Consider the following 17,071-nt stretch of genomic DNA (forward strand, 5'->3'; position numbering starts at 1 on the left):
CGTTTAAAGACAGCAAGCGACTCGGCCGTTCGGACACCCAGAGGAAGTTCGTTCCACCGGTTAGGTGCCAGGACAGAAAAAATTGCCTTCGAGAAGGCGAATGAGGGTCAGAATTTTTGTTGTAAATGCACTGCTGCCAAAAAATTAGACCTAAGACAGCAGAAAATGAAAACAAACACATGCATCATGGGTGTATATCAAGAATGTCTGAGTGGAAGGAAAGTACAGAGGACAGGAGAAAGAGAGAAATAGAGATGTAAACTCAAGGTAAAGTAAATGTTAGCTAGCAGATGCAAACGGGGACAAAAGAGAATTAACCTCAAAGTAAAATCTAAGAATTCATGTAGCTAAAATCTGGGGGGTGGGTTGGACAGTGGCTCATTATCAATTGATATAAACGCGCTTTAAACCAGGGTGTTTTATACAGGGTGAAAAGGATACGGTTGTGCTGGATCCTTGTGGAATTTAGATCTTCGCATGCTCCGTTTTACACACCATTTATTGAAGGTTTCTGTTAACTAAGTTAAATGATTTCATAACGTTCATTTTTAATTGAGTCACTTTTTGGTGCATCTGTGCAGTCATTCAGATCATGTATGTGGTAAATTCAGTCACTGAATTTCTGTGTGTGTGTGTTTGTTCATGTTCTAATGGTATTGATGCAGGCTTGTCAGGGGGGAATCCCATTACGTAGTGAACGGAGAGCTGTAATAGTGTACTCACAGTCATTTTCCCACTGCGGTTGTCCTCCTCACGCTCAGCCAGCGCTCTCAGGAAGTTATCTTTGAGTTCTTTTCCTGCACTTGCTAGGGTCCTGGAAAAGTCAACATTGAAAAGTTTTGAAATGTTTCTTGAAAAAAAGTATTTAAAGCCTAAAATGTTCTCTGTTTAAGTTCTCATTTTTTTTAAATAAAGCTCACATTGATGCTCGCTGTTTTTGATAATAATTTATTATAGCAGTAATTACTCCTACTCACCAGTCAACTCCTTATTTCATTTCTGTACACTACTTCCACCTTTTTGCTTCTGCAAATGTGAATGAACAGTTGCAATGTGTGATAATAATACAAACTGAGAAGCGAGTCTAGAAACTTCACTTCAGTTCATTAAAAATGGCATTAATCCTTTTCTCAAAACAAATAACAGGGAATTTATGGAATTTGGTTGGGAATAAAGGAAATTTGAAGGAAGGAACATGATGGTTGGACTGAAAGTGACGCTGAAACTGCAGTGAGAGCCTGTGAATGTGAATGTGTAAGGCTGTAAAATAAACGCAGACCTGATTTATGAATCAAAAAATATGAACAGCCCCAGCGAGTGATTCCAGTTAAACACTACAATGCTGGTAATTAATCACAGTGGGAAAAGTTTTTGGATGAGTTTTCTCTCTCCCATTATTCAGGCCTGTTTTGTGTTGAGCATTGCTTCTTGGATGTGATCTGGCCTCCTTCCATAGAAGCAAAGTTCTGGCATACTCCAGGAGCCACGGCACCTGACAAAACACTGGCACTCGTCTCGCACCTTTCACAGTGCAGTACCAGCAATAGCGCCTTGTCATTCACCCCGGCCTTCGCTTTGCTCAACTTTCATAATGTCTGCAGTATACCTGCAGAATCATCTGCTTGCCAGTAAACAGGTATTTGAGAACTTGCTCAGGTTTACGCACTCTTCTGTGAGGTGCACAGAGAGGTGAAAAGGGTAACTGGGTACAGAAAGGCCAAGCCTTTTACCTCCTTACACTCTTTACATTACATTGACACACCACTCTTCTTGGGAGCCAAATTAGACAATAAGTAAGACAAGCACTTTCTCAAAGTCATCAGCCACTAATATACAGTCCATGTTAAGGTCAGAATATTGTGTGGACAAGTTCAAATTGTGGTGGTGTATCTGCATCTGTTTAGTGCTCAAAAATATCTCTACACGATCAGCTAGTACTGGGTAAGACCTCCTTTGCTGCTATAACAGATCTAACCATCTGGGGCATGGATTCCACTTCTGAAGGCGACCTGTGGTATCTGGCAAGACGTTAGCAGCAGATCCTTTAAGTCCTGTAAGTTGTGAGGTGGGGCCTCCATGAAAAACAATGAACCTTAGGTGTCCATGTCCCTGTCGACCACTTTTTGATAGGTACTGACCATTGCATTCCAGGAAAAACCTCACAAGACCTGCTTGATGTTTTGTAGATTCTCTGACCCAGTCATCCAGCCATCACAATCTGGCCCTTGTCAAAGTGTCCCAGATTCTTACGCTTGCCAATTTTTTCCTGCTTTTAACACATCACATAAAGAACTGACTGTTCATCTGCTGCCTAATGTATCCATTCAGGATTCCCATATTTTGAAAATTCAACCACTGGGTATACTGTACATTCCAATGTATTGAAAATGCATTATATTTTTGTGGATTATTCAAATGGCTTCATTTATCCCTACACCCAATCAGCATCATGATTGATCCGGAAGCTCATATCACAAAATAAAAAAAAATCAATGATTGATTAGAGGTTCATTTACATATTAAACATGTCTGCATGCAGCTTTATCTTGCTATGTAGGTAAAACTAAGAATACACCATTAGTTTTCTCCTTGCGTACAGTCTGGCGACCCCTCAATTCTGCCCATTATGCAAAAAGCCAAAAAGTCAAAAGTTATGCACCTGCACTGGCCAGAAGGTTTAATATTGCTAATGAGCCCCTGGACCCCTCCTCCCTGTAGAGTTAACAGACATCCACTGTTGCTCAACTCGGGTTACAGAGGAACAGGTAGGGGGGCTTTTACAAACAGGGCCCGCCGCTTAGAAAGGATTTAGCAGACCATGATGCGCTTGGGGCCCTCTTCTGTTTATTCTGGATGATGAAAAGAAAGTGGGGGGAAAAGCTCTAAGTAAATGGAACACACACATGCCATTTATTTTGCTCAAACTACTTGGCTGCCTGCACTTCATAAATGTGCAGTCAGATGCCAAGTACTGTAATGTTAGCAAGAAGTGACTGTGCAGCATTACTACACAAAGAATACAGGCAAGTAAACTGGAATGATGTGGTGAACCTCAAGGTGAACCTCCCTATGATATTCTCTTTTACTCTGCTCTTCTTTTTTGTTACAATGAGATTGTGAGCATTTTTTAAAAATCTAATTCAAATCATAAACTTATAAACTAATAAATGTGAAATTGATTGATTTGATATAGAAAGCTTTGTCATGCTTCTTTCAAGGAGATCATTTTAATGCCTGCTATCCTAATACTGGGTTGAGTCTGTTAGGTCATTTTGCTGATGTTATTTCCACAGTGCAAGTTTTTGGGTAGGCTTTTTAGGCCAGCTCTGGGTTTCCGACATCACAACAATCCGGCCAATGAGTATGTTTTCAGTGTTAATTGACAGCTGGTTAGAATCACCTTAAGGAAGCAGTGCAGATTCACGACTGGCAGGAATCAGGAAGGAAACATTTCTAAAATATATGCTTACTATTACATGAATGTGATTACTTATAACAGTGTATGCTGTAATTCGAGTAGAAATTATGTTATAAACTGTTATAAATGTGTGACAGAGATTAGCGTAGCTTGCATTAGCTTGCTATAACTTGTTTACATTTTGCTGCCATAACGTTCGGTCTGTTTCTGCTCTCTTACTGGTTGGTTACTGGCAGTTGTTGCCCATGTTATGACATTTTGTTACAAGTGATAGCAGAATCCCAGATAACATGCCCAACTGAGAACCGGAACGTTTTTTACATTTTTTTATCCATGGGTTCCATGTCGGCCCCACATATGGATGCCCACAAGGGTCAGTGATAGGACTAGGAAGGGTTAAACCTGGGCCCATTTTTGGGTGAACATTGCACAAGGGGCATAGATGGGACCCCTGTGAGATTAAGGTGTGCTGTGAGGATTTGGGGCCTCTTTGGGAAGCCCAACTGGATCTCACTAACAACAGATGTACAAACCTATTTAGAGCCCCACATGAGCATGTCGGCTGAGATTAGGGTATTTTTAAGTAGACATTAACGTTGTGTGACTTTAGTCTACAAGATAAATGACTTGGGTAACCTAGCTAGTTAACAAAAGAAAATATGGTTTGACTAAACTGTATTTCACTACTGTTCCCTTAATATTTGGTACACTGGATAAGGTGTTGTTTCATATGTCACTTTTGCGATGCAGGGTGTTGGGCTGTTCATATAACCTAGCAATGGTGGGTCAGTCTAACATCAGACACATGCTTCCAAGTTACAAAATGTATTATGGCCTAAATAGCCAGGCTGCTACAATGACAGAAGCACATTACAGAAAGTTACGTGAGGTCTGGATCCACCACCCAGGGGGGGGGGTTGTGTCAAACAAAAATGTCAACAAGGAGGTGTTAGACAATTATTAGCTGGTCAAGTTAATTTTCGAAATGATCTCATTCCTGATCCATTCAAAGAATGTCCTGCAGGTTTCAGTGTGTCCGTTCCTTAGTGCTGACGGTTGCCATTCTTCACTGAGAATATGCTAACATGTCATCCTTGCTAAAGTCATCCGTGATAGCTGTGCTGATTAGGCTGACATTGCTTGAACCGCAATGCGATTAACAAGTGCTTTGTTCATTTACGTCTCCTTTATCAATTATGCAAACAGAAGTGTTCAGGTTATTTGTAGCCAGTGTGATATGAGCAGCTGTGTTGGTTCTCCTTATATAAGATTGAGGTGTAACCCAAGTCAGAGCCTTTTATTGTTCTCCATCAACTTCAGCACCAACCAGAGCTGCTTGATTGGATGTAAAATAAGCAAAGCTGGTCTAGCACACTTCAATAGTTGTTGTGCAGCACAGGTGTTTGGTCATGCTTTTTACTTTTTCCAGAATTTTCCAGAAATGGCATTGTTGTAAATATAATAAGTTATGCATGTATTTGAATAAACTGTGCTCAGTATGTAAAGGTCTTGAGGATATGTGTCTTGTAGTTGCCAGTGCGCCCAAATAAGGACTGTACACTTAAAAATTGATCCTGCCACTATCACTATCACCAGTCACACCATCAATAAACACCAGTAACCCAGTTCGTTTGCAGCCATACATGCCCATACCATTACACTGCCTCCACCATGTTTGACAGATGATGTGGTATGATTCATGATGGATCCTGAACCCTTTCTTTCCTTCTCTGATATGAATTTAATCTTTATTTGTCAGAGGGATCTTGTTTTAGCACTGGGCAGGCTTTTCTAAATGGTTTCTAGCATTCTACCCCGGCCTTTCCGTTTTTCAGTGTTACCAGTGGTTTTGCATCTTGAGGTAAACCCTCTGTATTTTTATTAATGAAAGAGTCTCTGTAGACTTCAACAATGATACACCTACCTCCTCAAGAGTGTTCTGGATTTGACTAAATGTTGTGAAGAGGTTTTTCTTCACCAAGGACCGTATTCTGCCATCATCTACTTTAGATGTCTTCCACAGTCTTCCTGGATTTGTGTTATTTGTGCAGTGGATGCATTATTATTAAGTATGTACCAAATAGTTGATTTGGCCACTCAACAATATGTCCCTTTCATTGCCTTTGACACCTTGGCATTAAGTGTCCATCTTTAATTGTCTCCTTAATTTGTCATGAAATAATGGAACAGCCTACGCCGTACCATGAAACTGCTTATCAGTCAATTTTTCAATTACTTTTGAGCTTGTGAAAATGGCTATCATTTCTGAATGGCTAATGCAACATTTTACGTCAATCATGTTTACTTTTTTCTTTCATTATACATTGAGGCGGTGTAAACACACAGAATTACAAAACATGTCCAAATACTTTACCGGAATGTCTAGGCCTTAAAGTGAGGTAATTTTTAAATAGACAGATATAAATGTCTTGGACCTGGGGCTATCATGGATTAAGACCATACTGTAAGTGGTAGAGAACCAACCCAGAACGTACTGTTCCACTTGTGGGTTCAGTCCCTATCTTGCTCGCTAGGAAATGATACAATCTCACATCTGTTCAATGTTCGAATTCTGAGACGGGTGTCAAACAGATGTGCCGTAATTACATTTTTACATAGCAAATTGGAAAGTACACATTTATTCACGTGCCAGATGCCACAAAAGCTTTGGGGAGTGGGGGTGGGTTGGGGGGCTTCTGAGAAAACATAATTTACGTCCAACAAAATTGACCACACTGCTCCTCATATCCGGCATACTTCTAAAACTTGTTCGTTTCTGGCAGTGGCGCTTCAGCTATGTGTGGTGGAGATGGAGATGAAGATAGCTGCTCGCGTTTATGTTTTTGATTATGATTCCACCATGATCGTATGCAGTTCTGTCACAGCCGATTTGGGGACTGAGCAGGGAAAAGAGCGGGATATTACTGAATTATGAAAAAATGTGTATGTGTGTGTGTATTTACACAATGCATGGACTCTCAGGAGTAAGGATTTGGGGAGGGGGGGTGGTTGATTTCTTTTGGACTTGCCTGCCTGGTCACAAAATCTCAGAGCAACTGAATCAGTCACTATTTTTATGGGGCAATGATAAATGGCCCTTAGAGGACAAGCCTAAGTGGCCTTGAAATATGGTGTTGATGCATATGGTGGGCCTGGATATTTACATCCAATTTAAGGGTGTTTCTGGACATAAGACATGCCACTCAGCTGTGCGACGTCAAATCAAAGACTGAGGTTACAGTATGGTCCTCATTTTGAAAAAAGAAAAAAAAAAAAAACGGAACAAAATGAACCAGACTATTAACATGCATTCAATATAGATGTTTTTCACTGATACTCATTTTATTAATGGCAGACTTTTCAGCTGTGCCTCTTAAATCTGCAGCCCTCAGCACATGTGCATGGGTCAATCTCGAATTCAAGACCACAAAAGATGGGAATTATTTGGACTAGCCATGAGCCCACAGAAGTAATTAATCACAGAGAAGCATAATAAAAGGGATTCTTTCCCGAAATGGATTTCAGATGGCCTTTACACTTGATATACGACCCACCAATGCAACTGTCACAATAACAAAGGGAAGCCTGAAAAAAAAGGACGTAATGACATTATTTGCACCATGAAAAAGTCCAAAAATGTCAAGAAATGACAAGACAGAAACTGTAAGCGGCTTTACGTCTCGCACCACAAATGTCAGTGTAATTCTTTGAATGAATAGATGCTTTTCATTCCTGCAAAGTGAAAGGTTCCCGCTGTAAACCAACTCCAACAGTGTGTGTTACACTTTAATACCAGTATCCAACCCCTGTCATGAAATATATTGGACCTGTCAAAGGTCCTTAGCTCAAACGGTTGGTATTCCAGATGTTTTGAGTTCCAAAACTGTTTTGAGGAAAACCCCCTTTGTTTTCACACACATGGCCTAGATGTTGAGGATGCAGTATTTTTGGATAATGTGATGTTCCAGCAGAGTCCTCATGCTTTCAAAAACTATGCGGAATAAACATCGCAGTAACACTGTGCTGAATAAAACTTTACTGTGTAGCAATGGACACAGATGGTGATTTACCACTACTTTCTTTCAGAGGAATGCAATAGTAAACTGTAAAGCCATGGGAATGCATCACTATTATGCACCAATGGAGTTTTTACAGGCATGCGTGAATTATGTAATACTCTCATTTGTAATAAAAACATTTACATATACTGTACATCAAAGGGGTGCGCTCTTCCAACTATCTACTATCGATAATGGCCAGCCAATGCTTTGCTCACACAAGAACACAAGACAATAGAAACCATTTATAGTGGTATGCAGTCGTTTTGGCATGTCTAATCAAAGTATCTGTTACGGTAAATAGCCAAGCGAGTTAAAAAAAGATCTCATTTCCAGAGCGCATAAAGATTAGGATATTTTATAATAACACCTTTTATAGTTTCAGGGGCCTGAAGCATGGTCAGTACCCCCCTTTGGCAAAAAGCACATCTGAGATTCTTGGACTGTCTCACAGCACTGCTCTTCCAGAATTTGCTGGTACTGATTTTAATCAATTTTTACTTTTACCAGTGAAATGTTCCCTGTGGCACTGGCTGCAACAGAACCCGAAGCATTACTGACAGTTGGAGCGATGTTCTTGTCATTTGTCATAACAGTCTGCACCCTTTTTCTCCTAAATTTGCTCATTGTTCATTGTATTTTTATAGAACTTCATCTGTCCATGAGACTTGTTTTCCTTGTTTTCTTTTCACTGTAGGTTAACCATGATTTAAGTAATGGTAAAGTCACATTTACTCCATATTCTCCTTTTCCCAAATGCAGCGGATCAGCTAAGGCATAACCACAGTTTCGCACTGGAGCCACAAGGCCAATATAGCTGTTTGCCTAAATCTGCACACACTTGGCTCAAACTGTGCTGATGTGTTAAATAATTGGACATACAGTTGCTTATGTAGTTTCTTACAGAATTGTAGCTTTGTCTACTTATAGATATTATATTAAAAACAAAGTTGTTTATAGTGCAAACCAAGTGACCAGTACACATGGGCAGTGGTGGCTCTGCAGTTAGAGCGCTGGGATATCGATAACAGGGTTGTGGGTTCGATTCCCAGTCTCGGCAAGCTGCCACTGTTGGGCCCTTGAGCAAGGCCCTTTACCCTCTCTGCTCCCCGGGCGCTGGAGTTGGCTGCCCACCGCTCTGGGTGTGTGTGTGTGTGTACTCACTGCCCCTAACACGTGTGTGTGTGTGAGTGTGTGTTCACTACCAGATGGGTTAAATGCGGAGAACACATTTCGCTGTACAGTGTACACTGTACAGTGACAAATACGTGCACCTTTACCTTTACATGCTAACAGTCCTCCAAATTGGTATCTGTCTTACTGATATTTACCAAACTATGAAACGTTTTTTTGTTGTTGTTTTTTTTTGGTGCAGTATTAGAAAAGTAGAACAGAACACATCGCCCAATCAAAACAAGCCATGGCTGGCAAGTTTGTACAACACCGCAAGCATGTATGTCCAGTAGTCGGAAAGAATTATTAATGCAAGCTTAAATATCACCTGACATGGTGGTCCTGTGATATTTCTATGAAATGAGCTTCGATAAATCGCTGGTAAACTCAATGATACCCCCCAGACATGCAACAAAAAGTAACCTAAGCCTGCAAAACTCAAGCCATATCGATGCTGACAAAAAATGTCCCACTGAGACAATTCTATATTTTTCTCTCCTGTCAGAACACATAGAGATGGCTCTCCTGCATTGTGCTTTGTTGGGCCCACCAGCAAAAAAAAATGATCAAAATGTGTCTTCAGCTACTCAACACACTTTACATTGCATTAATAGGGTGCAGGTTTTCCTCTTTTTTCTACCTCCTTCCAAGTTCAAATAAACGTGAAATTATGGGAGGAATGTAATTTATACCAGTCTCTGGCCAGTGCCCATAATGAAAGTCTTAGAGGAATCGCATAGTGGTGAAAGTGCACGAGCAGCACATATTTGAAGCCTGGAAGCCCACTTCATCTTCACCATGAGTTAGGGACTGCTGCTAGGTCATAGAGGCCGAGGCCCCAATGTAAACACAGGTGCTGAGGAGGTGCCTAAATGGGGTTACCCCCATCCAGTAGCAAGAGAAACACTGAAAGTCACGCTTCAAGACGTAAAATAGTTTCTAAGTAATGCACACAAAAAAAATAACAACTGGACTTGCGTTTCCCTTTTCAATTTGACAAGGCTCTTCATTCAGGCTCATTAACCGGCCCTTTGCTATTACACAGTGGTTGTTGCAGCTTATAGTGAGCAGAACCATTCGCCAAGGTGTTTATCATTTATCTCACGTGCTGTCATGAGTTCCTAGTTACAGTCCGGAATAATAGGGTAAGCACATCTGCCTAAAAACCTTGTTTATGCCATATTTGTTCACAGCAATGCATTCAGATAGAAGAGGGGCCATTACCTAATGCTGCTGATATTTGTTTAGGTGGATTTAAGTAGAACATGCCTTTGCTTAGCTACTTGTTTTCTCGTGGCAACATCATTGTATCAAATTGACTTTTTTTTAATCGCTGACTTCTTGCTGGCTAATTTTGCACCATTTAATATAATCAACTCACTGTAGAAGCTAGCCAAGCTAAAGTACAGCCTCCACAAGATAGGGTTTGTTTTAACACACTAGTTGTTACAAGGAAGCCATCTAGGGAAAATAATGAGAGCTCTCTGTCATAATTTTTGTTGTTACTGGCCTTTATCCCTTATCTGTAAAGCACTGTGATATGTGATTACTTATAGATGTTACCCTGTTTTTGCTTATATTAAATTAGGGAAAAAAACAACCCCCTTTGCTGTGCGTATCCCCCTTATAATTACTTTTAGTTGTTCTCCAAGTTAGAAATAAAAGAATACCAAATTTTCTTAAATGCATCCATATTGTCCATTCAAATACATTGTGTACTCATTAAGTGCAACATATTTTCAATTTTGCCAACCTTATGGTGAAAGTAGGTGTTTATTTTCAAGCAATTTTTATCGTCTTTGGGTTGGAAAGCTCAACAAAATAGAATTTTACTGATGAATTCAAACGTGTTCATCATTTTACCAAACTTTCATTACTTGCCCCTCTCTCTGTGGCAATTAAGCCTGCCTATGGGGTAAGTTGTAACATTTGCGCTCCATAAATGACAGGTGATCAAGACTACAACGTGTTATGGTTGTGCCTGCATTTCTGCCACCACTGAACAAGAGTTTGGTATTACGAAGGTTTGTAATTATAATTTTAAGCCTCTTTGTCATCTTGCTAATATCATAGCATGCATTTTTATTAGAGCCTAACACAACATGAACATTTTGTGGACAATACTAACCTCGATATTATCAGTAGATAATAGGTAAGTGATATCTACTGAAAATATCTGTGTTTGTATGGTAAGAAACTCAGCTGTGCTTTGCTGGCTTATGATTGTCAGTTTTTACATATTAGTGAGTTTCTGAGTTTGTCAGTAGTCACAGAATCTCCATGGATCTCCATATGGACTCCCGTATGAGCATAAAACCATCAGAAGTAATGAACAGTAAACAGGTCATTTGGCGCAGTGGTGGCTCAGCGGTTAGAGCGCCGGGATATCGATAACAGGGTTGTGGGTTTGATTCCCGGGCTCTGCAAGCTGCCACTGTTGGGCCCTTGAGCAAGGCCCTTTACCCTCTCTGCTCCCCGGGCGCTGTAGTTGGCTGCCCACCGCTCTGGGGGTGTGTGTGTACTCACTGCCCCTAACACACGTGTGTGTGTTTGTATGTGTTCACTACCAGATGGGTTAAATGCGGAGGACACATTTCGCTGTACAGTGACAAATACGTGCACCTTTACCTTTTTATATGCTAGCCATCTACAACAAGTTTTCTTGTATTCGAAGAACCATTTCATTAGGCAAAGAAACATTGGTTGTTTGAGTTGTAATGGTTCTACTGGGACCTTACTCTTTACTAAAAACCCTTGGAGAATCCTCCTTTTAACAGTGTAAGATTATGAGAATCAAAAAGATGGCATTACAGTGCTTTCTGACATTTACGATTGTAATCAGGAATTTTTACTGTCAGCGCAACCAACACTCACTGACAAAACAGTGTGAAGAGCATGTGCATAGTTCTTTCAAAGTTGAACTGGAAAGGCATGAGACATTTTCCTGATCTGGACCCTCCACCAAGTATGAAAGCCTCTGCTGGGGGTAAACGGCCTGTCACTAGAGCCTGAGGATCCATGAACTATCTCTGAGTGTGTTTACTGCAGTATAAACAGCACATTAGGGTGAGGGATGCTTATAGCAATATGGTCCAAGGCAGATTCATGGGGCCTTCTGCCTTCTACAATAATCTTTCAAACAGTTTATTCAACAAATGGCTTGGCATCTCTATAATGTTCCATTCAGCCGCTCAAAGGCAGTCACGTAGAAAAATACTTGTAAAGTGCTAGATGAGATTTTTCAGACTCAGGTTAGGCTCGAGTCGACACTACACAAAATTTTGATGGTAATACCGTTGCTGTTGCAGTTTAGTAAAAGCCTATGTAAATGTTTCTCCAACCATTAGACAAATGGTTCTCCAAAGGTTCTTTAGTAAAGGAAATGGTTATATACAGCTGTAGTCGGAAGTTTACATACACTTAAAATGGGCATGGATGTCATAGCAATGTTGGGCTTTCAAAGAACTGTTCTTTATTCTTTACTGTTGGGACAGAATAAGTTACATTTCATGTTTATTAAAGTTGGGTTTTTTTTACTGAAAATCAATGCAGAGTCAAAATTATACATAGAACAGCAAAAATACACACACACACACACTAATATTTGGTTAAATGTTCCTTAGGAAGTTGCACTACAACCAGAAGCTTTTGGTAGCCATCAGCCAAAAAACCTAAACCACGCAGAACATTTCCTGTACTGATGAACACGTCTGAAATTTTCTTTACGCTCCATGTGTGAAAGGGCAACTCATCTGTTTAGTTTAGCTGTTGGTAATTAATGTTTTCCTTTAGATGAAGATGGCAGAGGGTTCATGGACACAGGGAATTGTGGTAAACTGAGATGCTGGTGCTGTCACCCCGCCGCTTGCACGTGATCACTCAGGTTTGTAGATGGTGGAGCGGATGCCAGTGTTTCAGGGTCAGAACCAATTCTTGGTTAATGACTGCCCGCTTTTCTGGCCTGACTTGATGGAAGACTTACCGCAGGGCTCCCCTGCTACCCCTGTCAGACCAGCTACCCACCCTCCTGCCACTGTAATCGCCCTAACGGCTTCGTTGGAATCTCACCATTTGCTACTAACATTATTGCTACCACCATTAACAATCATCATTTCTAAGGTGTGTCCCCCTTATGAGTCTTGGTCTTGGTATATAAACTGTATAAGCTCTCTTCCTCCAGCTTTGCAAAGCTAATTTGTGTCATCCCTATACTACCACCACCATGCTTAACAGTCAGTACAGTGTATTTGAGGTTGAATGCCTCACCTTTACATTCCTCCAGTAGGGTTTTACTGTGACCATGTGGTCAGCTTGAAACATGACTGTAGATGGTAACACAAGTACACGGTTCATGGCAGACTTGTCCTTGGGTGTTTTTTGGGTTGTTTCTGAAGATCCAAATCAGCTCCTTGCAGCTGAGGGTTACCTCTCATTCTTATTTACAAAACCGAAATGGCTCAATGGCTTTGCTCCTTAATTATTTGGAGTGTAGGTTTCAAAACACGCCCAATGATCTAGGAGTAACAGTCCATGAAAGTAAAGAGCTAACACTTCTAGCGATGTGCAAACACACTGCAAACAGGTTAATGATTCATGGATGGAAGTGCAAGGAATGAGCGATTTCTTCTAGCTAAAATCGCTCCACACGGAGTGGCAGCAGCCGCTGCCAGTTCAGCTGTTACCTAACTGCATCTTTTTCTCTCTCCTTCGCGCCTAAAATGGGAATTAGGCAAAAACAGATTAGTAACTGAAAGCAGAGTTTATAATCGTCCGTGTTTTATTATGTGTGCGTTGGATGGGTTGCGTCAACTAGGGCATGATGATGCTCAGTTTATTCTTGGTCGTCTCGCTCTTGCCCTTGCTCTCTCTCACTCTCGCTTGCTTGCTCTATCACACTCTCCCTCTGTCTCTCGCTCTTGCATGAAAGCACAGGATAAACAGGATTCGGAGGGAGCCGCTTGCTTTGGACAGATGACCACTCACACGGGGAGGCCAAAGTTCCTCATAAATCTTTCTTCTACCTCAAGCAGATGTTTAACTGTGCTTTATGCTCAACCTTTTTTCCATACGGACGTTTCACTCCAAGCAGGTTAAACGTGATGCTATATATTTAAGACATCCTGCCTCCTGACATGACAATAGGCCTGAGGTCTGGCACTGCTACTGCAATTGACGGACGAGTTGAATGCAGTGCAGTGGCCTCTATTACACATAAAATAAAGAGTGGATAAAAAGATGCCTTATATTAATGTTATTGCTTTTATTTGCGGTTGATCAGAGCATTTAACATTATTAGTGTAATATAAGGCACTGCCACTATGACCTGAGAATTTCTGGTTAGAATCCAGGGTTATGCTACCTGCCATCAGCAGCCAGAGACTGAGCGAGCACAACTGACCTTGTTCATTCCGGGTGGAAAGATGGCTCTCCCTCTCCCACACACTTCAGTGTGATGCTGGCTGGCCAAGCTGATGCATGACAGCTGGGTACCCTGTGACTTCCTCTGCACACTTTGCCTGCCTGTGTCCTTATCTAACATCTGCAGCCAGTAGCTAACACTCTAGCCAAAAGCTATGATGACAGTCACAATACAGTGATACAGCATGCTACGATAGTAATGCGATCTGTCATTCAGTACAGTACATTACAACGGACCAGGTCTTTAAATCACAACAAACAGATGTAGTGTGACACTGAGTAAACCACGTCGAAACACATTTGCTTGTTCATAACCGAGGATTAGCTGCGGTTTCACAAATAACTTCTATGAAATCTGGCATTACTCTTTCCATCCTCTTTCGCATGCACCATTAGCGACTCATGAATGACAGTACGGCGGCAGTACGAAAAGAGGCGTTGGCTGGTTGTTGGTTATATGAGTGTTAGAGGAGGCGTGTCAGTCCTTACCCTCTATTACATGTGATTTGGGGGGGGGGGGGGTGGTACTAAAGCGTGGATAGGGTAATTGTTGATGTAAAATTGGGTAAAAAAAATGACAGTCAAAAAGTACAGTATAATATGATACTCTGTAATTACGTACAGTACCACTACCATACGGGCCAGATCCATAAATCCCACCAACAGATGTAGAGCCACATTAAGAATGAACTGTGTCTAAACACATTTACTCATTCATAAACAAGGATTAGCTGCGGTTTTATGAATTCTGTGAAATCTGGCACTACTCGCCTCTCATTTGCATGCACCATTAGTGACTTGTTCATTCAAATTCCATGTGAATGCACAAGACAATATAATAAAATGGGAACAAACCAAATTGGATTTGATTATGAGGTTAATCTGAGAGTACTCTGACCATTTGGATTGTTCGTTACTCAGGTCTCATGTAAAAAAATACTGCAATTTAATAGGAAGTGGCACATTGAGCACTGGCACAGTGACTTTATGAATAGGATTTAAATAGGGTGTAACTCGTTGTATGAATCTGGCCCATGATACGGTTACATCCCTACTGAACAGGGTGTTGGCATAAAACAGCTATAGTACATTTTGCAAGCTTTTTATTACAGACTTTATTCATAGTTATGTTGAAGCATTTTTATTGGTCCATTCATCATGGTATGTTCACACAACAAAAGAAAAAGAACAACTGACCGATTCACATTATGTCAGTTTTTGTGTGACAGCGACGACATGATTGTGCATGTGAGAGTGTGAGTGAGGGACAGAGGAGAGAGAGTCAAACTGAGACTTAATGACAACATCTTAAAGAACTGAGAAAGTAATCACTTGGGCCAAGGAGGCAAAAAAATCTTTCTGGATAGTATCTGGATCTACTTTGACCGGATTCTGCTCACACTTGTCATTAAAATGTGTCCCCAGTGTGATCAGATGAGATCCAATTTCGCTTTCCCATGTAAAAATCACCACAACATGTACATCATTTCTTTTTTACTTTTTGTACAGAATGATTTCTCATCCAAATGGTCCTGCTCCTGAAGACTATGAACAGTTTAGAAGAAGGGTGGGGGTTCTACAACACGGTGGAACAACAGATGGTTCTAAAAAAAAGAAATTAAATAATAATAAAAAATGTGATGGCTATTTCCACTGCAAGGGAACACATTCTGTAATACTGCTCTCATCTACAGGTACACACACATGAGAGAAAGAGAGTGAGGAAGATGTTACAAGTGGAAGAGAGAAGCCAATATTCACAATAAGTATCGCCCATACCTCGACAGGCGCATAAATTCATTTCTGATCACCTCCGAATGTGGTTTGAGGATTCCGATCTCTTCGGAATCTGATCCCAATGTGTCTTGGGGTGTTTACACCTGGCTTTTTATGCGGACAAATGAAATCCGAACATGATCCAATCAGCAAAAATCCATATAAACAGGCCTTGTGTCTGCCTCCCTCTCTCTTTCTCTCCCTCTCTCCTCTTTGTCTCAGCATAAACCCCTAAATAATGACTTGACATATTTATTTTCCAAACTGTCGTTAAAAGCACATATTAAATTCTTTAAGGGGGGTTAAATGGCTAAATTGAACGAAAAAGTTTTTTTGCAGGACAGTAAACTGAAGAATTAAAGAATTGTCAGTTTGTTTGCGGCCTTTGCTTAGAAAAACACCTAAACAGCTTTCGGTCTAACATGGGACGCTACTGTAAGACACCATGCTCGTTTATTCAGCACACACCATTCAGTCTTGACTCGGCCTCGAGGACGGCCAAAGAAGCATTCTCCCACAGAGAGTAGCTGCTCCACACTCAAATGCAGCTTCCCATCTACAGAAAAAAAGCACCCAAAAATGACAAGGTAGTCAAGCTTAAGCACTGTTAAGGACCTCTGTGACTAAAGCCGCCCGGCAAAATAAACTCCTTTTTGTCAACCGCAGGACAAAAAGTGTTCCCCGTTGCACTGGCCTAACTATGCACTGACCGGCACGTTCAATAAGGATTTATCTTCTAGCTGCGCTCAAGCTCAGTTTTACTATCTGTTTGTACAGCTGAGAGGAGAGGCAGTGTTTAACGCCTGGAATAAAAGAAACTCAATACAGCACACTGCCCTGAGCTCTGCCTCTCTGCTATTCTATCACCTACGCCAAACAAATCCGATACGCACCCATTTCTAATTATCATTAAAGGGCAGCTCTCTCGCCTTCCACCCCAAAATTGGTTACGGCAAATCATTTCCACCATTATTGATGAAACGTCATTAAAACCTCTTTGCTGGGGAAATGCTTGACATCCATCACTAATTCTTGGCTTGGCCCCCATTTGGCACGTATATTACTTAGCAGTTGGCCGAATCATCACCAATAAAGAGACCCCTAAAGAACAAAAAAAAAATGACTGCAGTATCTGTAAGAGCTACAGATGTACAGATCAATCTTAAACAATTGGTCCTTGTCTTAAATTTCATAAAAAAAAAAAAGTAAGCTCTCAATGGCTTGGCAG

At 40.9% G+C, this 17,071-nt stretch overlaps 1 protein-coding gene across 1 annotated transcript in view; it reads right to left on the reverse strand.

Annotated features, from left to right (window-relative positions):
- cfap299 (cilia and flagella associated protein 299) overlaps positions 1 to 17,071 on the reverse strand; it is a 100,304-nt gene that overhangs the window by 62,924 nt on the left and 20,309 nt on the right. Inside the window, exon 3 of the mRNA XM_072664726.1 lies at positions 724 to 814. Within this exon, the coding sequence (XP_072520827.1) occupies positions 724 to 814 (91 nt within the window). The remainder of the gene's footprint in view (positions 1 to 723; positions 815 to 17,071) is intronic.

Source organism: Salminus brasiliensis, chromosome 20 (genome assembly GCF_030463535.1).
Source record: "Salminus brasiliensis chromosome 20, fSalBra1.hap2, whole genome shotgun sequence".
NCBI lineage: Eukaryota > Metazoa > Chordata > Actinopteri > Characiformes > Bryconidae > Salminus > Salminus brasiliensis.